The sequence below is a fragment of the Miniopterus natalensis genome, chromosome 13 (genome assembly GCF_054644295.1).
Source record: "Miniopterus natalensis isolate mMinNat1 chromosome 13, mMinNat1.hap1, whole genome shotgun sequence".
In the NCBI taxonomy this organism is placed as follows: domain Eukaryota; kingdom Metazoa; phylum Chordata; class Mammalia; order Chiroptera; family Miniopteridae; genus Miniopterus; species Miniopterus natalensis.
The window spans coordinates 32920443-32945091 of NC_142093.1; the positions used below are offsets into that span (position 1 = coordinate 32920443).

The 24649-nt window shown below is 35.8% G+C and overlaps 1 protein-coding gene across 4 annotated transcripts in view; it reads right to left on the reverse strand.

Annotated features, from left to right (window-relative positions):
• USP34 (ubiquitin specific peptidase 34) overlaps positions 1-24649 on the reverse strand; it is a 183752-nt gene that overhangs the window by 121088 nt on the left and 38015 nt on the right. For 3 of the 4 annotated variants that reach the window (XM_087823588.1, XM_087823587.1, XM_087823584.1), the window contains exons 4-15: positions 23176-23226; positions 22840-22989; positions 20558-20625; positions 17938-18130; positions 16873-16934; positions 12042-12123; positions 11862-11954; positions 2477-2602; positions 2164-2293; positions 1672-1707; positions 1190-1320; positions 94-704 (exon numbers count right to left, since the gene is read on the reverse strand). In XM_087823588.1, the coding sequence (XP_087679714.1) occupies positions 94-704; positions 1190-1320; positions 1672-1707; positions 2164-2293; positions 2477-2602; positions 11862-11954; positions 12042-12123; positions 16873-16934; positions 17938-18130; positions 20558-20625; positions 22840-22989; positions 23176-23226 (1733 nt within the window). The remainder of the gene's footprint in view (positions 1-93; positions 705-1189; positions 1321-1671; positions 1708-2163; positions 2294-2476; positions 2603-11861; positions 11955-12041; positions 12124-16872; positions 16935-17937; positions 18131-20557; positions 20626-22839; positions 22990-23175; positions 23227-24649) is intronic. The other variant, XM_087823585.1, reaches the window with a different exon arrangement.

Sequence of the window (24649 nt, forward strand, 5' to 3'; positions counted from 1 at the left end):
CTTTCCTCTCTCTGAAATCAATAAAGATATATTAAAAAAAAAGAAGAAAAAAGAAAACATAAGCTGTTTTTTGGTTTTTTAAAGTAAACTTACCCATCATGGTGGTGATGGTGGTGGTGGTGATGGTGGTGATGCTGAGGACCAATGAACTGCCGACAATTAAATAATTCATTCCCAATAGTCTCCCCAAGAAAATCCCCAGTGCGTGTAATACAAGATTCCTGAGATGCTTGTGCTATGTGAGCAGTATTCATTTCCCCTGAAATATCATGTTCTGGGTCTTCAGAGTGTGAACATGCATCTAGCATTCGTATTCGATTATCTACTGATGGCAGTGACTCAGTGTTAAAAACCAGGTCTTTTCCTGTTCCATTGCTTGTCCCACTTCTTTCTGATGGACCTTGGGAATCCCCTAAGCAAATGCCTGCTTGACTTTCTAACTTTCTGTTCCGAAGATCTGTACCACAACTGCTTTTAGGAGGATTATGACCATGATCATCATCTTCATCTTCTTCTTTAAGGGCTTCAATATCTGCAATGTCTTCTGACTGTACCTCACTGCCAGGGCTCCCAGCTGACTGGCTTGCATGGCTAGAATTCACCTCATTGCTAGATCCATCACTATGCCCACTACTGCTACCAGGACCACTGCTTCCATCTTCACCACTGTTGGCAGTCTCGTCAGAACTTCCCTGCATGGATTCCTGTATTTAGAAACAAACAGATTTAAATAAATATTTACACTACTAAGAAAAAGTGACATCAACACAACACTGTACTTTTTAAAAGGCTGTCACAGTCTTGACTCATTCCTTTGAACAATACAAAATGGAATTAAAAACTCAAAGAAAGTAAAAGCACCTCAATAATACTACTTAAAAGAGATTAAGGCCCTGGCCAGTTTGGCTCAGTAGTTAGAGCATTGTCCCGTGGCCTGAAAGGCCCGGGGTTCAATTCTGGCCAAGAGCACGTACCTCGGATGCAAGCTCGATCCCCAGCCCTGGTCAGGGTGGGGAGGCAACTAATCGCTCTCTCTCTCTGAAAAGCAATGGAAAAAATATCCTCAGGTGAGGATTAAAAGAAAAGAGAGATTAGGCCTGAACATAGATCACATTTATATTCCCAGTTCAAGGGATAAACATGGCAGAAACCCAAAAATTACTGGGGAGGGGGGAGACTTTTTTCATACCTCTGTATCTGAAAGTCGCTGTTGCACATGTTTTGTTCTATTAATAAGTTGCTCATCCATTTCAATGTCACTGCCTCCACTTTGATGGGTATCACTGTTATCACTGCTTTGAGGACTAGCTGCAGGTGACCCTATATTAAATAGATTTTTTGTTTTACTTCTAATTTATATTAACATGGATCTATCAGAATGGCACAGTCCTTTGATTCTTTGATTTACCAAAGCTTCATGCTAATTAGACAAAAATATAATCTGTAAATGTTAACATTTGCCAAAAGAATATCCGCAATTTCAATCAAGTCAGGATTACTAATAGTTTAAACAAAAGGGTGAGCGAGCTGGGTAACTAGTTAAGGGTTTACATCCTCTGCTCAAAATGAACTTTATGACTAATACAAATATATAAAGTCAATTAACTACACGACCACCATCAATATAAAAGTATAAGTCATCTTGCCATGCACTTCTAAGACTCAACTTACAAGGTGATGGAGCTGCTCTTCTCAGCTCTTCTTCCTCTGAAGGAAAAGGAAAAAACAGGAGGGAAATATTCTAAATGACTGGGCTTCTTTGGGACAGCATATCAGTTGTTCTTATTACATAATCAATAAGATACAGGTAGGGAAATCTGCAATAATTGAAGTCCCCACCACCTGCAATAGTAGTTGTGAGTGCCTACACAGAAAAGCCTAAGAGAAGAGTAGTATATGATGTCAGGAGACAAAAATTAGGGTATAATGTTTTAGAAAGTCCTAGAAAGGTATATACATGTAAAAGCACATATAAAACACCTGAAGTGACAGCCATAGGACGAACTAACTCCAATTTATTCACCCTTTCACAAACACGCTAGTGGCCACCTCAAATTTATTCTGAAATTGGGGTTGAACTGAACTATAAAACAGAAACTACTTCAAATTTGAGTTACAAACTTTGCATAACTTACTTTAAAAAATACATTACACTTTACTAACCTTTCTTATTTCCAATGGGAAGATTAGTATTTAATAAAGATGCAAAAGAGCTCTGTTTAGATAGCTGAGCCTTAGCTGCTAGTGCATTATTCCATAATGCTTTAATTAACATCGATGCCAAGTATAGTGTCTTTAAAAAGAGAAAGAGGTAGAAATTAGAGGTTTTAGGCAACATTATAACAAATTTAATATCCTTTTGCCTAATTAAAATGCTAACAGTAGTAAACTACAAGTTAAATTATCTGAATCACAGATAAATTTTCACATTACTAAAAAAATAACTATCACTATGTTTTGTTTTTGAGTAAATTACCTGTTCTGTATGAACACTTGGCTCAAGAGCTGAGACCAGATTAAGAAGATGTCTAAGTGGTACTGGATCCAAATTCTTGATGAGTGAAGGAAATAAGTCATGTATATACCGACTACAATGTTTCAACTACAAAATAAAAGGTAGAGACAATAGTCAAAAACAATCACCTTACATAAATAAATAATATGGTAACAAAGAAGTTATGCAGTTTATATTTTTTTTAGTTTTAAAAACCAATGTGGTTGTTACACTAATACTTTTTAGTATGTTGGTATAATGCTAATTACCAAATATCATAAATGGCAGTACATAAAATTGTGAAAATAAAATTCCACATAAGCAGAACTTTATAAGCTTAATTTTCTAACTACAAGAGAAAAGCCCACAATGAATAGTTTCTGGAATCTAAGTATGAAGAAGATGCCAAATAAATTATTGTACATATCACGAGTGGGTGGAGGGGGAGAGAGTAACCAAAGAATTTATATGCATATATGCACAACCCAAGGACACGGACAATGGTGGGGAGAGGGACTGGGGAGGGGGATGGGACCGGGTGGAACGGGTCATTGGGGAGAAAAAGGGACATCTGGAATATTTTAAACAAAATTAAAATTTTAAAAAATAATAAAATAAAATGCTTTTGAGAAAGAGGAAAAAAACTAATAAATTAAAATGTAGGCAGTTACAATGAAAATAACTTAAAATTAAAAGAGAAATAATGTGTGTAATAGCACACAAAATAAAATACTTAGGAATGAATCTACCGTAGGTAAAAGATGTACACTGAAAACAACAAAACACTGCTGAAAGAAACTTAAGATTTCAATAAATAAGTGAAACATTCCATGTTCATAAATAGGAAAACTTAACACTGTTAAGACGTTAATACCACCCAAACCGATGTAGATTCAATATACTCCCTATCAAAATTCAAGAGCCTAGGAAGAAATGAAACAGCCAATCCTCAAATTCATATGGAATTGCCAGGAGTTCTAAAAAGCCAAAATAATCTTCCAAAAGACGACTTTGCAACTTACGATGAGAGTAATTAAAACAATATGCTTTTTAAGGACAGACAGGCAGGTGGAGTAAAATAGAAAATCCAGAAATAAACATTCACATGAATGGTCAACTCATTTTCAACAATGATGCCTGCCCGGCCAGGCGTGGCTCAGCGGTTGAGCATCGACCTAGGATCCAGGCAATTGGGGTTCGATTCCCGGTCAGGGCACATGCCCGGGTTGTGGGCTCGATCAATGAATGACTCTCTCATCATTGATGTTTCTATCTCTCTCTCTCCCTCTCCTTTCCTCTCTGAAATCAATAAAGATATATTTAAATTAAAAAAAATGATGCCAAGACCATTCAATGAGAAAAGGACAGTCTTTTCAACAAAAGGTGCTGAGAAAAATGAAGGTAGACTTTACCTTACACCATAAACAAAATTAACTCAAAAAGGACCAAAGACCTAAATCAGCAAATACATACAACTGTTCTAAGAAAATACTGGGGAAAATCTTCACAACATTCTATTTGGCAATGATGTTCATCAAGAAGACACCAAAATTATAGGGAACAAGAGAAAAAACAGATAAACTGAATTTCAAAATTAAGACTTTTTGCATGTAAGGATATGTTCAAGAAAGCAAAAGAAAACACAGATTTGGAGAAAATATATGCAAATTATTTAATAAGTGATTATTATCTAGAATATTTAAAATACTCCTAAAACCTAACAAAAAACCCAAACAACCCAATTCAAATGTGGACAAAGAATTTGAATAAACATTCTCCAAAAAAGATATACAAATGGCCAATGCACACATGAAAAGCTGTTTAATATCATTAGTCATTAGGAAATGAAAATAAATACAAATTAAAAGCACAATGAGATACCACTTCACAACTACTAGGATAGCAAAAAATTTTTTTTTTTTATAGGCAAAAATACAAGTGATGGCAAGGATGTGAATAAATTGGAATCCTCCTGTATTACTGTGGAAAAGTTTGGTGGTTTCTCAAAAGGTTAAACATCGACTCACCATATGAACCAGCAGTTCTACCCCTAGGTATATATACAGAAGAATTCACAGCAGAGACTCAAACACATATCTGTACACCCATGTTAACAGAAGCATTATTCACAATAAATAGCCAAAAGGTAGAAGCAACTCAAATGTCCAGTGATGGACAAATGGATAAACTAAATGTAGTATATACAGTGGAATATTTAGCTATGAAAAAGAAAAATTTTATATATGCTGTAACACGGATGGAAACACTGTGTTTAGTAAAATAAGCTAGACAAAGACAAATACTGTATGATTCATTTTAAATGAAGTACCTAGAATAGGTAAATTCAAACCGATATAATTTACAATAGAGGAAACCAAGGGCTATGGGGAGGGAGAAGAGGAGTCATTGTTTAATTCGTACAGTTTTTGTTGGGATGATGTTCAAGTTTTGAGTACTGCACAGGCAAATGTGAATGCACTTAATGCCACAAATCTGTATACACAAATGGTTAAAATGGTTAAGTTTTACATTATATATATTTGTACCACAACAAAGAATTTTAAAATAAACAAAATAAAAAATATATACTTTGTTAAAAGCCATCAACCAAAAACTCTACACAAGTTAAAAAATAAAAACTCTCATGGGATTAAGGAACACCCGAAAACTTACATGAGAAAAATTCTGCCAACAAAGAGGTAAATATGTATCTTCATAAAAAACTAAAACTAGCCCTGGCCAATGTGGCTCAGTTGGCTGGGTGTGGTTCTGTGCACCAAAAGGTTGCTGGTTCAATTCATGGACAGGGCACATGCCCAGGTGTAGGCTTGACCTTCGGTAGAGGGCATGCAGGGGGCATGCAAAAGGCAGCTGACTGATGCTTCACTCTCACGTCGATGTTTCTCTCTCTCCTTCTCCCCTCCCCTCTCTCTAAAAATCAATAAAAAGTCTTTTTAAGAACTAAAAGATGTTCCAAAAACAATGAAAATCACGTCTACTACAAAGTTCTGAGGGGAAATACGACTAGCTCTAGTGTCTTACATTCAGTCAAACTCTTAAAGTGCGAGATATCTTCAATGTGTAGAAACTCAGAATATAATATCCACAAATTTCTCTTCAGGGAAAACCAAGGGCTGTTCTGTGAAATCCACAAGAATACATACAATGAACTCTGATATGTGGAAATGTCATTTTTGGTGAGTCATATGCCTAAAGACAAAATTAGTACGAAAAAACTGAGGGAGTTATAGTGTAAAATTTAAACATTATATACACTTGACCCTTTAACAACATGGAGATTAGGGGTGCTGACATACCCCAGTGCAGTCGAAAATCCACATATAACTTTTGACACCCCAAAAACCTAACGAATAGCTCACTATTGACTGGAACCCTAGAGATAACAGAAACAGTCAACACATATTTTGTATGTTACATGTATTATATGCTGTATTCTTACAGTGAAGTAAACTAGAGAAAAAAGAAAACTCTAAGAAAAATACATTTACAGTACTGTTTGTTTATTGAGAAAAAAATCTATGTATAAGTGGACCCGCATTGTTCAAACTCATGTTGTTCAAGGGTCACTTGTAATTTGATAAAGTACAAATAACAATTAATAAAAACTGGGCCTGGCCGGGCGTGGCTCAGCGGCTGAGCATCAACCTAGGATCCAGGGGATCGCAATTTGATTCCCGGTCAGGGCACATGCCTGGGTTCCGGAAGGCAGCCGATCAGTGACTACACTCTCGCCATTGATGTTTCTATCTCTCTCCCCTCTGCCTTCCTCTCTCTGAAATCAATAAAGACATATTTAAAATGAATGAATGAATGAATAAATACTGGGAAGTAGAAAATGACAAGAGAAAAATGAGCCCTGGCTGGGTGGCTCAGTTGGTTGGAGCATCATCCTGTACACCAAAAGGTGGCAGGTTAGATTCCCAGTCAATATACCTAGGTTGCAGGTTCAATCACCCGTCAGGGTGAGTACAAGAGGCAACCAATTGATGTTACCCTTCTCCGTAAAAATTAAAAACAACATATCCTTGAGTGAGGATTAAAAAAAGAGAGAGAAATGATGAAAATTTCCTCATCTTCCACAGAAGAGAATCAATCATTAATGTATTTTAGAATTTTTTTTAAACCCACAAAGAAAATGAATCAATAATAGATGAGATTTCAAAAAATGTCTGAATGACTAAAACGGGAATACATTTTTTAAAAAGTTAATGATTTAATCCTTTACAGAAAAAGTCAAGGCAGACTTTGTGATTCTTGATGTTAATGAAGATGTCAAGCACAGCTGGGAGTGCCTCAGAGGTTGAGCGTCGACCTGGGATCCAGGCGATTGGGGTTCGATTCCCGGTCAGGGCACATGCCCGTGTTGCAGGCTCTATCAATGACTCTCTCATCATTGATGTTTCTATCTCTCTCTCTCCCTCTCCTTTCCTCTCTCTGAAATCAATAAAGGTATACTTAAAAAAAAAAAAAAATGTCACTCTCTAGAGAAAGTTGTGCCTGGCAATCTTCCCTTTTTCAAGTATGCCTACCCCAGTGACATTTCATCTCACATCTACCTTAATGAAATGCATAATTAACATATTAAAATGGGAATACATTTAAAAATCTACCGACAGAGAAAACTGTAGCTCAGAATACTTTGAGAGTAAGCTGCAACAGAAGAAAATTACTCTTTATTCAAAAACATGAACTTTTTAAATTTGTTAAAATGATAGTGATTTTAAATATACAATATTAAAGTCAAAAATGGAAAGTCAAAAATGTATTGAAAAATTACAACCAATCTAAAAATTAAGTATCAAGGCTCACAATAAACAATCAAAAATCGGAAAAGGTTTACATATGATAAAAACTATGCACATTATGTAGTGATCATCAAATATAATGAAAGAAAATATAATGGAAAAAATATGAGAAGTTGCTATTATAACAACAAAAATAAAATTAAAATTCCTACGAACAAACAACATCAAGGCTATATACAAAAACTTTGAAATACCGAATGACACAGAAAAAAACAAAACGGCGTATCATATTTTGTATAGGAAAATAGAATTTCAATTCCCCTCATATTAAAAACATTTTAAAGATCAAGTCTATCCTTTATATGAATATGCAAATGTGTTTCTTTTGTATATTTTACAATTATAACACATTACAATGATTTGTAACAGACATTACCTAATCTAGTATTTTTACATATTTAAAAGTAGTAATAAGCTGCAAAATTCAGGCTTCTTTGTTTCATAAATACCAATTCTGGAATAAAGTTACTGCATTCTGGTGGATATTTCATTTTAAGAGTTTAAGAATAATAGTTTAGATATTGTTTATTTAACATACTAAATTTTACACACAAATCCCATAAATTATTCAAAATTCATAGGCCATAAAAATATTCAACCACAAGTTTGAAACCACAAACTGGAAAGGATCAACAAAAGTCACCTTTAATCAAAGTAAAAGTCATAACTCATAACACAGACAAAAGTCTAATTTCATTACATAAAGATCTCCTATGAAAAGAGAACAAGTATAGCAACTAATAAATAGCAAAGACTTTATAAACAGATATTCCCAGAAAAGAACACAAAAACATCTGGCTCTTAAACACAAGATTTGGAACCTGATTCAAATGAAAGAAATTTAAAACAGCCAAGATACCACCTTTTACCAATCAGTTTACCAAACATCAAGAAGTTTCAGAACACAATGTATTGAGAGAATAAGGGAAAAGTGCCACCATCACATCATTAACTACAAGTAAACCACACATGCTTTATCTTAACAATTCTATTTATAAGTAGGAACTAATACTACATAATAATTGCATATGCGTGAAATGACTGTTAGAAGCTACTTATTGCATCATTGTGTAAAATAGAAAAGACTGAGGGGGAATAATGCTTATGAATAAGAATTGGTTAATTAAATCACAGTGCATGTATATAATGAAACACTATGGAGTCTTTAAAAAAAAGATAAGTGTCTGATGTATTGATACGGAATAATCACCAAGATAAATTAAGTGAAAAAAAGCCAAGTCCATTTAATACATGATATTTGTGGAAAAGAGGAAGAAAAGGGAAGAGAAATGTTTACAATTAACTATTTGTATATAAAATCCATGAGGCACCTGAAAGGATAAGAACTGCATGCTTGGGAGACAGGAGCAGAAGGAGGAAAATGTGTAACATATCCTTTTATATTTACTTTTTGGATTTTGAACCAAGTGGATATATGCCTATTCAAAAATTAAATTAAAAAAAACAGAGAAACAAGATGGCAGCATAGGTAACAGCTATACCTGCCGCCTCCCGCAGCCACATCAAAATTACAACTAAAATACAGAACTATCACTCAGAGCCTCCTGAAATCTGGCTGAATAGAAGCCCTACAACCAGGGAACTAAAGAAGCACCAAGACCGGTAGGAGGGGCTGAGATGCAGGCCGATTGGGGCTGAATCCTAGAGACGAGGCCGGGGGTCCACATCCGGTGGGACACTTTAAACCCAGGAGGGACATCTTGGGGTGGAGGTTTCCTGGGGCTCCAGGACCGGAAAGAGAAGTCCCCACAACTTGGGGCTGGGAAAACCAGCAGGGGCTGTGGCTGAGGGTGGCAGAGGCTGCAGGAGCGCCAGGCTTTCCTCTTAAAGGGCCCACGCACGGGCTCCGACGCGCTCCCTCTGAGCCCACCCACCAGGCAGCAGCTTGAAAGGAACCTGGGACACTGGGAGGAACTAACCTGCCTGAAATCGAGGTGAGAGCTGGAGGGGCAGCTTTCTCTCAGGCAGAAGAGCTGGCAGAGGCCATGGCTCCTTTGGCGAGTCGACCCGGTACACAGCCGGCAGGCAGGCGCCATATTTGAATCGCCAGCACCTGACTCACACCTCTGGCCCCGCCCCGTGATTCCCAGAGGCCCTGCCCCTCCCCACCTGCAGGCTCATCCAGGCCATTTCCAGGGGCTTTTCTGTGCAAGTGGCCTCTCAAGCCTCATGCTTAGGACTTTCCTAAAATCTCTCAAACAAGCAGCAGCTGCCCTCAGCGTGCCCCAAACGTCTTGATAAGTGGCCCCAGGCTTGGCACTAGTGGCAGCCTGCACCGGTTTATAGCTTGACCTCCTGGGCACTTCCAAGCCCAGCACAAGTAGCAGCCAACTACGGTTTGCTGTGTAGCTCATGCTGGGGGACCCTGGGCAAGGCACTGGCAGAGGCTGATTTTGCACCTCCCTGGAGGCCCCAGAGACAGTGCACCTGGTGGTCAGACTCGACCACACTGGATTAAAACCCTACCACATCCACAAGTCACACACTCAAGGGGCACACTTGGTGAACATCAAAGCTCCACTAAAGTAAATCCTGCTCCATAGGGGTGTCTCCAGCACAGCAGCTCTTTGGCTGTAGTTGCAGCTGGTCTTCACAGCCGATTGGTCTGGGGGTTAATTCCTCCCAGTGAAGCCAGCAGCAACCAAGGCTCAACTACAACAGGACAATGCACACGGCCCACACGGGAGCACCTAGAAGGCCCAGCTCAGGTGACTGGGGAGGCTGAGCCACTGGACCCTACAAGACACCTACAACACAAAGCCACTCTACAAATTCCAGAAGACATAGCAGGTCTACCTAATACATAGAAACAAACACCTGAAAGCAGCCAAAATGTGGAGGCAAAGAAACATGTCACAAAGGAAAGAACAGAAGAAATCTCTAGAAGAGGAACTAAATGAAATAGATCCAAGCAAGCTAACAGATACAGAGTTCAGAATTTTGTTTATAAGGATGTTTAAGCAGACTGTTAGGGAAATAACTGAGAAAATCGATAACATAATAAAGAACCAATTTGAAATGAAGGCTACACAAACTGAAATGAAGAATAACTTACAGGGAATCAACAGTAGAGTAGAGGACACTGAGAATCAAATCAGCAATTTGGAACATGAGGAAACAAAAAACACCCAACCAGAAGAGCAAAAAGAAAAAGGAATCCAGAAATATAAAGATAGTATAAGGAGCCTCTGGGACAACTTCAAGAGGCCCAACATTCGTATTATTGGGGTGCCAGGAGAAGAAAAAACAGAGCAAGAAATTGAAAACCTATTTGAAAAAATAATTACAGAAAACTTCCCCTACCTGGGGAAAGAAATAGATTTACAAGTCCAGGAAGCACAGAGGGTCCCAAACAAGAGGAACCCAAAGAGGCCCACAGCAAGGCACATCATAATTAAAATGCCAAAGGTTAAACACAAAGAGAGAATCTTAAAAGCAGCAAGAGAAAAGCAGAGCAGTTAGTTACCTACAAGGGAGCACCCACACACTCTCAGCTGATTTTTTTTTTTTTTTAATATATCTTCATTGATCTCAGAGAGAGGAAAGGAGAGGGAGAGCGAGAAACATCAATGATGAGAGAGTCATCGATCAAGCCCACAACCGGGGCATGTGCCCTGACCAGGAATCGAACCCCGATCGTCTGGAACCCAGGTCGACGCTCAACCACTGAGCCACGCCCGGCTGGGCTCTCAGCTGATTTCTTAACAGAAACATTGCAGGCCTGAAGGCAGTGGCAAGAAATATTCAAAGTGATGAAAAGCAAGAACCTACAACCAAGATTATTCTTCCCAGCAAAGCTATCATTTAGAATTGAACGTCAGATAAAGAGCTTTACAGATAAGAAGCTAAAGGAGTTCATCACCACCAGACCAGCACTACAGGAAAAGTTGAAGGGTCTTCTTTAAGAAGAAGCTAATGAACAAAAGAATCTGACAAACTAAACAGGTCCAGAGACATTGACACATGCAACAGTCAGTCATATCTCAGAGGAAAGAGGGAAGGGGGGTGGAGAGTAGGAAGAGATTAACCAAAGAAGTTATATGCATATAAGCATAACCCATGGACACAGTCAATAATGGGGTGAAGGCCTGGGGAGGGGGTGAGAGTGATGTGGAAGAGTTCAATTGGGGGGGTGAGAATGGGACACCTATAATACTCTCAACAATAAAATTTTAAAAAAAGAAGAAAAAGAAAACAAAAGAAAAGAAACATACCAACACAATGTTCAGGATAGAAGGGGTTCAGTATATAAATGCAAATAATAGGAAAATGTTTCTTAATAAGCCAAGATAATTTTTGTCGAGAACTTCCAATTACCCAACTCATTTCCTTTAGCTTTACTGGTAATAGGATAAGACACAGACTCTAGAAGTCAGACTTCATAGGTTCCATTCCCAACTTTTCCCATGTCTCAGTTTCTTAGCTATAAAATGGGATATCAGAACCTACTTCATAAGGGAGGAAGGCACTTAGAACATATAATGAGGAAGCACTCAATAAATGTGAGCTGTTAATATTACCTGTGCTGCAGCCCAAATGCAATCAATATGCTGAGTACTCAGTCGCCCTTCAGCTGCCAAAAAATTCAAAATCACTTGGCACTGTTTGATAATCTGGAAAAGAAAAACTTACTATAGTTACTTTTTTAAAATATTCTTCTGTCTTAATAGAGCAAAGTAGTCATATAATCATACACAAACCTCAATATGTAAATTTGGTCCAAATATATGCTCTACTACATTGTTGCTTATAAGCCAGTCTGCAAGTTCTTTTGCAATGGACCTAAAATCAAATAATAAAAATAGTTAATATATTAAAAAAATATTAGCATCACTTACCCATGTCTAAAAGGCAGACACAATTGAAAACCTAAATTTGTTCGCAAATTATAAAAAGTGATTATACACAATTAGCTGTTTAGATTACTACACAAAGAACAACAAGTAAAATATAAGAAATGGTAATATTACCTAACTTGACAAATAAAAAATTCCTGGAAAGTTAGAGTAACACCACCAGGTACACAGGTGAGAACAGCAAGTGTAACACCTAAATAAGCAATGTATGTTCCTACTCAAGGACTTTCCCTTCCTACTTTTTAATTCCCATAGTAGGCACTAAAGTGTTCAGTGAAGCTTTCCCAATATGATCTCTATGGCAATCTAAAGCATATTACCAAAAGGATGAAAAAAAATTAACTCCAAGTCAAAATGCAAGTCTCCTGCCTGATACTAATCAAGATTCCACTAATGTGGTCCAAAGATATCAACTGATCGCTCAGAACAACTTAGTTACGTTTACCAACATAACTCATCCTTCATTTAAAAAAAATAACCTTATTTTAGAACAATTTTACTCTGCATTTTTTAAAAACTTGTTTTGTTGAAAGTATTACAGATGTCCCTCCCCTCCCAATAACCCCCTCCCCCCTGCTCCCAACCCTACCCCAGTCATTCACTGCACTACTGTCTGTGTCCATGGTTATGCATACATGCATATAAATTCTTTGGTTAATCTCTTCCCACACCCCCTGAGATTCCTCAGACTGTTCCATGTTCCCGTGTCTCTGGATCTATTTTGTTTGTCAATCTGTTTTGTTTATTAGATTCCACATATAAGCAAGATCATGGCGTACTTGTCTTTCTCTGACTGGCTTATTCTGCTTAGCGTAATACTCTCCAGGTCCATCCATGTTATCTCAAGGGGTAAGAGATCCTTCTTTTTTACAGCTGCATAGTACTCCATTGTATAAATATACCACATATTTTTTATCTACTCATCTACTGATGGGCACTTGGGCTGTTTCCAGATCTTAGCTTTTGTATATAGCACTGCTATGAACATAGGGGTACATATATTCTTTCTGATTACCCTTCATTTTTTAAGATCTAAAAGCTATTCTCTTTTAGAGTAATAACTCACTCACTGGTATACAAATTAAACTATTATGTTAGTTCTACCTATAAGGTAGTATGGGTTTATCAGTTGTCTTTTACAACTTTGAGATATACATGACATCTAATAAACTAAACATATAGGGTGGGGCAAACGTAGGTTTACAGTTGTATGTGAAACAGTTTATTAATTATTGTGCTATTTTCCATACAACTGTAAACCTATTTGCCCCACCCTATATTTGAAATTTGATGAGTTAAAGCTTAAGTATACATCTATGAATCTATCACCAGCATCAAGATGACAAACGCATCAACCTAAAAAGTTTCTCTACGCCCCTTTGTAATCCATCCCCTTTCCAGCCCTCACAACCTCATTCCCCAACTAGTGGCCTACGTTGTATTATTATAGATTAGTTTTCATTTTCTAGAATTTTATATTTTAAAGTGATACAGTATGCACTCTTTTTTAAATCTGGCTTCTTTCACTCAACATAAGATTTATCCATTAGTTGTATTTATCAATGGCTGTTGGTTCCTTCTAGGTTTAGGCAATTATGAACAAGGCTGATATAAATATCTGTAAGTTTTTATGTGGACATTAAGTTTTCCACTCCTTTGGGTAAATACCAGAGAGCATGACTGCTGGATCATGAGCTAAGAGGATGTTGAATTTTGTATGAAACTGCCCAACTGTCTTCCAAAATAGCTGTGCTTTCCTGCATTCCTACCAGCAATGAATGAGACTTCCTGTTGCTACACATCCTTGTCTGCATATGGTGTTTTAAGTATTCTGAATTTTGACTATTCTAATAGTTGAGTAATGGAATCTCACTGTTATTTTAATTTGCATTTCACTGATGAAAGAGGATGTGGAACATCTTTTTCATGTGCTTATGTGCCATCTATATATCCTCTTTGACAAGGTGTCTGTTAAAGTCTTTGGCATATTTCTAATCAGGTTTTTTCTTATTCCTGACTTTTGGGTTCTCTGTATATTTTGGATAACAGTCCTTTATCAGATGTGTCTTTTGCAAGTATTTTCCCCCTGTATGTGGGCTTGTCTTCTTAGGCTCTTGACATTGTCTTTAGCAAAACAGAAGTTTTTAATTTTGATGGTGTTCAGCTTACCAATTCTTTCTTTCACAAATCATGGTATTGTATTCAAAAGGTCATCACCACACCCACGGCCATCTAGGTTTTCTCCTATATGATCTTCTAGGAGTTTCACAGTTTTGCATTTTAAGTTTAGATGTGTAATCCATTTGCATTAATTTTTGTTAAGGGTGTAAGGTCTATGTCTAGATTCTTTTTGTTTTTACAAGTGTTTCTCCAATTGCTTCAACACCACTTGTTGAAAAGACTATCCTTGCTCCACTGTACTGCCTTTGTTTGTCAAAACATCAGTGGATGGACTATATTTATATAGGTCTATTTCTGACCTCTCTATCCTTTCTATGGATCCTTTTTTTTTTTTTTAAACCAAAACCACACTGTCTTGATTGCTGTAGCTTTATATTAAGTCTTGAAGTACAGAGCCTCCAACTTTATACTTTGCTTTTCAATACTGTATTGGTTATTCTGGGTGTTTTGTCTCTCCATCTAAACGTTAAAATCAGTTTATCAATGTCCTCAAAATAACTTGCTGGCACTGAGATTACACTGAATTTGTACAGATCAAGATGGGAAGAACTGATTTCTTTAGAATTCTGAGTCTTCCTATCCCACTGATATGAAGTATCTTTCCATTTATTTAGTTCTTTGGTATCTTTCATCAGAGTTTTGGTATCTTTCAAAGATTTTTATTCCTTCCTTCTCATCTGTATACCTTTCATTTCCCTTTTTTGCCTTACTGCATTAGGTAGGATATTCCAGCAAAATGGAGAAAAGCAGTGGTGAGAGGGACATCCTCTCCTTGTTCCTAATCTTAGTGGAAAAGCTTTGAGCTTATCACCATTACATATGATGTTAGCTGGTTCCTAATCTTAGTGGAAAAGCTTTGAGCTTATCACCATTACATATGATGTTAGCTGTAGGTTTATTGTAAATGTTCTTTACCAAGTTGAGGAAGTTCCCTTCTATTTCCAGTTTACTAAGAGTTTTTATCACAAATGAGTGATTATGTCAAATGCTTTTTCTAAATCTCTCCGTATGACCATGGATTTTTCTTCTTTATTGATATGATGGATTATATTAATTAATTTTGAGATGTTGAACCAGCCCTGCATACCTGAGGATCTCACTTGGTCATGGCGAATAATTCTTTTTTTATACATTTTTAGATTTGATTTGCTAATATTTTGTGAAAAAGTCTTTATTTAAAAAAAAGAAGAAGAAAAAAGACCTAGCCTGGACTTGTGGGATTACTGCACTGATGATTCCAGGTATTCTGTTGTTGTTGCAGGGAGTGGGGGGAAAGGGATGGGGATTGCCTACATTCTATTAGGCAGTGTTGTGGGGGTAGAGGTATGTATGTGGTTGGAGTGGGTGGGGTGGGCACTGAGTGGTCAAAGAGGAAATCCAGAACTGTAGTTTTACACATATTTGATATAGTCTATATAATGTCCTGATGATATGAAATAGCACTTCTAGTACAACCCAGAATTTATAAATATACAACCAATTCTGGACAACACATTTTAAGGGGATCACTGACAAAAAATGTTGCCAGAGCTAAATGACTGATCTGGCAATAAATCTAAAAACCATAGCATATGAAGAATAATTGAAGAAATAAGAAAGCTTCAGCCTGGAGGAAAAAAAGAGAAGGAGACAGCCTCCCCCTGGCTGGTGTGGCTGTTGGTTGAGTAACATCTTGGGTGACAACCTGTATACCAAAAAGTCGCCAGTTTGATTCCCAGTCAAGGAACATACCCAGGTTGTGGGTTCCATCCCCAGGTGGGGTATATATAGGAAGCTACTGACTGATGTTTCTCTCTCTCCCCCCTTTCCTCTCTCTCTCAAATCAATTTTTAAAAAAGAAAAAAGAAAAGAAACATAGTCTCTGATTTTCAAATTCACAAAGGGCTGGATTCAACTGAGATTAGCTCCATAGGACAGAACTAAGATTAATGCACAAAAGTTACAGTAAAGCAAATATATGACACATTCATGTAACTATGAGTTTTCTAACACCTTAACTTTGTAACTGTTCAAAGAAAACATACTACCACCTAAGATTTAAAAACTGATTTCTACGATGAAAGAACTTAATAAATATTGAAATAAATATTAAGAACCTGAAAAGCTCTAAGCTATAAAAACTTTTTTTCATACATGAGCATCATTAACCTGGTTTTCCTCCACAAAATGTATTGAATGAGGTCTTTTCTTTTTCTGCATTAAGTGTGCTTTCTGAAAACTATCAGTACCATATTCTTTACTACTAAATTCTCCTATATAAATAACATCCTTTTACATTTTGTGCAAATAACACCATTTGATATATGCTTTTAAAAAATGTGAAGAAATGTTTCAAAATATTGTTCTGAAATCTTACTAAGACTACACAAATGAAGCCAAAAAGCAGAGAATTTCTAGTAAACACTTCAAATTTAATAGTCACAATTATATTTACTATGTAAACAGCTACACATTAAAGTGGTATTATTTATGTATAAGTAATGCTCCTACTTACGTTTCTGTGTCTGATACCAATGATTCATTATTGCACACATCATTGAAGGTGTGAAGTTGATTCTATAATTAGAAAAGTTTTCCAACATTATTCTTATATATATTAGCAACTGTCAAGAAACAGTTTGATATTTGTAGATCATAACCAATAACCAGAACAAAATTATAAAATTTAAATACATAATCACACACTTCCCATTTAGTTTGGCTATTTCCTTTATCATATTAAAACATTAAATAAATTCATTCCACAACTATTACTTATGCTTTATTCCACTACGCAGCCTACAGAAAAAAAGAGAAAAATACAAAAATCTAACGCAAGGCAGTAGTATGTCACTACATAGAATTTTGGAAAGGCCCGCTAAATAAACACATTTAAGATTTAATCTGGGAAAATGTCAACAAGTATCTTCTATATTTACAAGTCCAATACATCGGTAAAATCCAACTACTTCAGAAAAACTACACTACAAAAACAAGCAGAAAATCCAATAGAGACCTTGGTAAACCACAGAAAGCATATCCATTCTAAAGAATGCAGCTAACTACTTTAGCTCTAGCAAATTGTTGTTAATGTAATACAGACTCTAGGATATCAAGTTTTCCTCCCTATACCACCCCACTCCACCCCACAAGTGAGGTCAGTAATACAGATTTCTCCCTATTTAAAACAGTATTTGCTATTGTGCAAACCAAACAAAATGTTTTTGTTAGTCAAATTTGGCCAATCCCTAAATAATGAATTAACTACTTATAATCTCTAAGTCTTTTTCTCTCTGCAAACGTAAAAAGTGAAGTGTTAAAAAAATAGTGAAAGAGTTGGACCCTGAAATCAAAAAGACCTAAGGTATAAGTCCTTCTAAATCTAAGCCTTAGTCTCCTCATATTTAAAATAGGAATACAGAAATTATTTGTAAGGACCATATACAAAGTAATGCATGTAAAATACTTAGTATGATGCCTCACATGAGGTAAGTGCTCCATAAACAGTAGGTATTATTATGGTGATGATGATGGTCTGAAATGTAAATAAAAAATGAAACAAAAATGAAGTATAGCTTACCGTTATTTGACTTAGTCCAGCCAACCTCATTGTCAAAGTAGGTGACATAAAGTATTTAAATGCAAGATCTAGGCTTTCTTTATCAAAGCATAATGTTGTGTCCAATGGTTCCTTCACTGTGCTCCACATTAAGTCAGCCATGTTGCGAGCCGCACTCTGTCTTAACTCCTGATCAGAGAGCTTGCATAAATACCTGAAATGTTTCAGAAATAAAACATACAAAACTTGCAAAATATTTCTTTGCTCCATATCTTCAAAAATCAAAATGTTTAGTACAGTAGAACCTGGAATCCTGGGATTAACATTCCCAATTTAAACTATTTGGCCCAGCCGGTGAGCTCAGTGGTTGAGCATCAACCCAAGAACCAGGAAGTCAGGGTTCGATTCCTACCCAGGTCATGTTCCCAGGTTGCAGGCTCAATCCCCAGTATGGGGCGTGCAGGAGGAAGCCAATCAATGATTCATCACTGATGTTTCTCTCTCCCTCTCCATTCCTCTCTCTGAAACCAATAAAAATATTTTTAAATAAAAATAAAAATATAATAAAAAATAAATTTTAAATTTCACTATTTTGATGGGAATTACATTAAATCTGTAATTACTTTGGGTAATATGGACATTTTAACTATGTTGATTCTTCCAATCGATGAACACTGAATATCTTTCCATTTCATTGTGTCTTTTTCAATCTCTTTTTAAAATGTTTTGTAGTTTTCAGTACATAGGTCTTTCAAATCCTTAGTTGTTTATTCCTAGGTATTTTATTCTTTTTGTTGCAATTGCAAAAAGAGTTGGTGGGGTTTTTTTTTCATTTCTTTTTCTGAAATGTCATTGTTAATAGAACTCCAGTGGATTTTTATACACTGATTTTGTATCCTGCAACTTTATTGTATCCATTTATTGGTTCTAATAGTTTTTTGGTGGTCTTTAGGATTTTCTATAAAAAAAAAAAAAAATCATCATGTCGCCTAGCCAGTGATTGAGCATCAACCTATGATCCAGGAGGTCACAGTTCAATTCCCAGTCAGGGCACATGCCCAGGTTGTAAGTTCAATCCCCTGCAGGGGGCATGCAGGAGGCAGCCAATCAATGACTCATCACTGAAGTTTCTATCTCTCCCTCTTCCTTCCTCTCTCTGAAATCAATAAAGACATATTTTTTTTAAAAAAATCATGTCATCTGCAAAAATTAACACTTCTACTTCTTCATTACCAATTTGGATGCCTTTTATTTCTTTCTCTTGCCTGACTGCTCTGGCTAGGACTTCCAGTACTATGCTGAATAAAAGTGTTGAGAGTGGACATCTGTTTCGTTCAAAGTGATCTTTTTAAAAGCCAGCCTGTCTCATCTGCTTTAAAACCCTTCAAGAGATTCCCATTGCTAAAATTAAATCCAAACTCCTTACAATGGCTTGAAGGTCCCTCAATAATTTGACCCTGCTTATCCAACCTCAAATCATAATTTTGCTCCCTTATTCACTATGCTCTACACAAGTCTGCTTCTAGTTTCTTTAATGTCATATTCTTTCCAATTTCAAAGCCTACACCTTTACGTTCCTCCTACCTGAAATATGCTAATTATCATCTGATTAGCTGATTCATGTTCTTCAGATGTCACTTTTAAGATAGGCTTCATGCCTGGTGTGGTTCAGTGGTTAGAGCGTCTGCCGGGCAACCAAAGGGTTGTGGGTTCAATTCCCGGTCAAGGGCATGTACCTGGCTTGCAGGTTTGAACCCCAGACCCGGTCAGGGTGCGTGTAGGAGGCAATCAATCTATATCACTTCGATTGATATCTCTCTCCCCCCCTTCTCCTCCTCTGCTCCCTTTCTCCCTTCCACTCTCTCTAAAATAATCAATGGGAAAAGATCCTTGGGTGAGGCTTAACACACACAAAAAAAAAGAAAAGGCCTCATATTCTCTCTCCGTCATGTTACCTTACTAGCATAACATTCATCACTGCCTGTTTCTTTTCCTGACACTTTGTAGGACAACTCAAACAGTAATGAAAAATTAGTAAGCACTCAAATATTTGCAAATGAGAAATAGTATAAAGAACTTACAATTACTACCAAAAAATACAATCTTTGAACAGTTCATTCTCTAACTCTAATCAATACAATTCTTCTCTATCCTCTTCATAGGTTTCCTTCCTAGGCTGAGACTTACAAAACTCAACTGTCACCTTCTCCACGAGGCTTTCTCTATTCCCATATTTAAAATTGTGACCCACCCTCTAGAACTTTCAATTCACCTTTACTGCTATTTTTCTCTGTAATACTAATCACTGGCTGATGAACTATGTCATTTACTTATTCATTTTGTACAAAGTTGCACAAAAGGAGAAATATTTTCTTCTGTTATATCAGGGTGCTTAGAACACTATACTTAGTATATATTCATTGACTGAATATAGTGGAATACCACGTAACCATTGGTAATCTCTTTAATTCTTTTTATATACTCATGTAATAAAAAAAGGTCGACAAAAATGGTTTAAAAGCAAACATTAAATATAGACCAACATATGCATAAAAAATACTATACACCAAACTGTGAATTAAAATTTTCTCTAGAGAATGTGAAAACAAGGGACTGTAAAACAATATAATTATAAACATACCTGATAACATAGGTCCTAAAAGGGATAATGTGCTGCATGACAGCAGGAATATGTAGCCATATTCTAATCTATAAAGAAACATGAAGATGACATTAATGCATAATGAATATGTGAATACATGTCTTTCACTTTAATTAAAAACAAGATCTATTAGTATTTTGCTGCCTCTAAAATTACACACATTTTCTTTATTTTGGAAAGGATAAACTAAGAAATAAAATTATGCACATATCAAGTAATTAATTTAACCTATGTACATTTTATATATATGTGCACACACATAAAATCAATCTGAAGAATACTGGCTTCTTGCTGAAAATGGAGAACCACCTATCCAAGTAATATGGTAACAACCCAAATACTACAGCACTAAACTAGTTTTTGAATAAGCCATCTTAGTTTTTAATAAACCATTTCATCATTCTTTCTAAGAAATAAAAAAATTAAATTAAAAAATAAAAAATATCAAATTACCTCTGATTTCTAATTACTTCAATATCCATTTAAAACAAGTATGTTTTAACTCTGGCCGGTGTGGCTCAGTTGTTTGGAACACTGTCCCACACACCAAAGGTGGCGGGTTTGATTCCTGGTCAGGACACATACCCAGGTTGCGGGTATGACCCCCAGTGGGGCACCTGCGGGAGGCAACCGATGGCTGTTTCTCCCTTACATCGATGTTTCTCTCTCTCTCTCTATGATCAATAATAAAAAAGATATATATATTTTATAGAGTCGCACATTGATTTCACTATCAACAACTACTTATGAATTAAGCTCTTACTGTAAATGCTCCAACCTAAGTTATAAAATGTTTCCTTTTTTGTGCACAATATTCTAACCCATTTCTAAATCTAATATGCTTACATTATAGTAGTTTTATTCTCATAGATAGTGTTTTCAACCTGTCAGAAACCAAGAAATTTGGGGAATAAAAACAGTCTTGATACAAATAATGTATTTTAAATATGGAACCCTGGAGGTCCAGATACTCAATAAATTTACGTAAAGCCAGTGCCCTGTCCAGTATACTACTTCATTACAAAGAGAATATCATTGTTAACAATGTAACAAAGTATTTTAAGTATTTCACATTAGTTAGTATTTAAGGTAATTTAGTTAACACAAGAATTCAGGCTTTGGTAATGTTAGATTTAAATTTTGTTACACCAATTTTTAAAATGACAACCAAAATAGGTTATTAAAGGCTGAATTTTAATATACAGGCAATAAAAAGTATTTATTTCTGCTTCCATACTTATTGTGCTTCACAGCAACTGACATTCACAACATACAAAAGAATTATCTTTACAAAGGCAAATGAAATGTTAGGTCTTTACTTGCAATATAGAGGGAAGTCAAGTTAGTACCCCAGGCTAACCATCATTTAAGTGACCAAAAACTCTAAGAAGCCAAAAATTTTCCAGTTAAAAAAAAAAATTCCCAGGCAAGAAAGGTTAAAATCAATTTTTGTACACAGCTACCTATCTTATATTTCAAATAACAGGTAAATAGCTAAATTTACCTATTTAACTTAAATTTGCTAATTTATACAAATTCAATTTTATTATAATAAAGATTTTAAGAACACTTTAAAGATATAATCAAGTAAGGTGAGGTCATACTGGATTAGGGTAGACCGTAGTTCAATGACTGGTGTTCTTACAAGAAGAGAGAAATTTGGATGCAGAGACACAGACACAAGAAAGAGAAGAGACAAGGCACAGACAAGAGAAAGCCATGTGAACATGGAGGCACAGATTGGAATGATGCATCTATATATAAGCTAAGGACCATCAAGGATTGTCAACAACGACCGGATGCTGGGATACAAAACCAAATCAATTCCTCTTAAGAACCTACAAAAAAGGAACCAACCTGCTGACAGCTAATTTCTGACTTCTAGTTTCCAGAATCGGGAAAGAATAAATGTCTGTTGTTGTAAGTCACCCATTTTGTGGTACTTTATTATGGCTGCCATAAGACTGAAACAGTATTATTCACCAAAAAAGAACTTTCTGGATTTTAATGAATTTTTTTTAAATGCTGGTTATTTATTAGTATAAGAAGGTAGTATACACAATTAAATACTGAAATAAAAGAGTTCTTGACATTTTCTAAAAAAAACTTTAAGAAGGTTTCTGTACTCAACTTTTTCAAAATATAAACAACAACAAAATTAATGTACATGCAAATCACTCAAAACATGCCTTTTCTGGAGGTGAAGTTCATTAAAATACTAGACATTGTTCCCAAGGTTAAAACCAATTCCAAATACTTACGTTAGATACAACTGTAATAAATGCATGTGCTATAAGAAATGGCAAAGTTTCAGGAGTTCCATATTCAAAGCAATCCTTCATGAGAGAAAGGCCATTTTTCCCACAAAACAAACATACATAACGAAGCAAATGCAATGGTACTTCTACATCCTGAGGGAAAAAAGAAAATTTATTATTTTAAAACTAAATCAGGAAAATTTTTACTTTATTTACCAATACTGGAAAGATACTGATCAGACATAAAAACAAACTCAAAAGACATATATGTAAAAAAAATAAATAAATAAAAAATAAAATTTTCCATAAACCTGGGAATGAATAAGGGCCAAAACTTACATTCATATCACAGAATGCCCCTAATATGTTGCTTTCTTGGGTTGATATATCCTGAGTAAAAAAAAAAAAGTAAATACAATTAGGTCAAGCTACTTAACGACAACCATTAAAAAATACAATTTTCTAAAAATTGATTTTATAAAAATTCAAATTTTGCAATTGCTTCTCAATATGAACAGTGCTATTCCTAACTGAAGCTAATATGATTTAGCTAAAGTATATGTTAAGTCTTCTCCAAAGAAATCTTCCTATACTATGTACTACACATTTTTTTTTTTTTTTTTTTGCCTTCTTAAACAAAAATCATTCCTTAAAGAATTAGAGTAATTCACCCTAGCCAGTTTGGCTCAGTATAGAGCATCGGCCCATGGACTGAAGGGTCCCGGGTTCGATTCCAGCCAAGGGCATGAACCTCGGTTACAGGCCCAGCCTGTTGGGCATGTGTGGGAGGCAACCAATCGATATCTCTCTCTCACATCAACGTTTTTCTCTCTCACTCACTCCCTTTCTCACTCTCTCCCTTCCACTCTCTCTGAAAAAATATCCTCGGGTGAGGGTTTAAAAAAAAAAATTTTTTTTTTTAGTAACTCTTATAAAAATACTGAGCTTAAATGGTTTTGAAACTGTGCTTTGGAATTCTCTAGAGGTATACTTAAAAAGTTTCACAATGTGCTTTCCATACATAAAATTTAAACTCCTAAAAGCACACTCATCCATTGTTGGTGAGCATATAAGCTGGTATGGCCTTGCTGGAGGAAAATTTAGAATATTCATCAGCATTTAAAATGCACATTCCCTTTGATCAAGGAGTTCATCTTCTGGTTCAATTATCCTAAACAACTAAAAAAAGGTTTTGGAAAATGTATGTAATAATCAGGCTCACTGAAATTATTCGTAACATCTCAAAATTAGAAACAACTTGAATATCAATAGGATGGCTAAATAAATGACGGCCTAACCATCCAGAATTTTAAGCATCCTTCAAAAATAGTAAGGTGAGCCCTGACTGGAATGGCTCAGTTGGTTGGAGCATCATCCCACACACTGAAAGACACCGGGTTCAATCCCCAGTAGGGACACATATGAAATGCAACTAATGGAAGTATATCTCTCACATTGATGTTTCTCTCTCGCTCTTCCTCTCTACTCTAAAGTCAATAAAAAACATATCCTCGGGTGAGGATTAGAAAAATAATAAGATGAAATGGCATGAGGGATCTTTTTTGAAATGATAGAAATGTTCTAAAATTGTAATGTAATGGTTACACAACTCTTTAAATTTACTAGAATGATTAAATTATACATTTTAAGCAAATAATCTTTATGGTAAGTTATACCTTTAAAAGCTGTTAATAAAGTGAATAAATATGTACAAACATAGACGATAACTTACATTTAAAAAAAATAAATTTATGAATTTGATCTGACTATATTTGATTATCTAGAATTATCTGAACTAATTTCATGACTGATT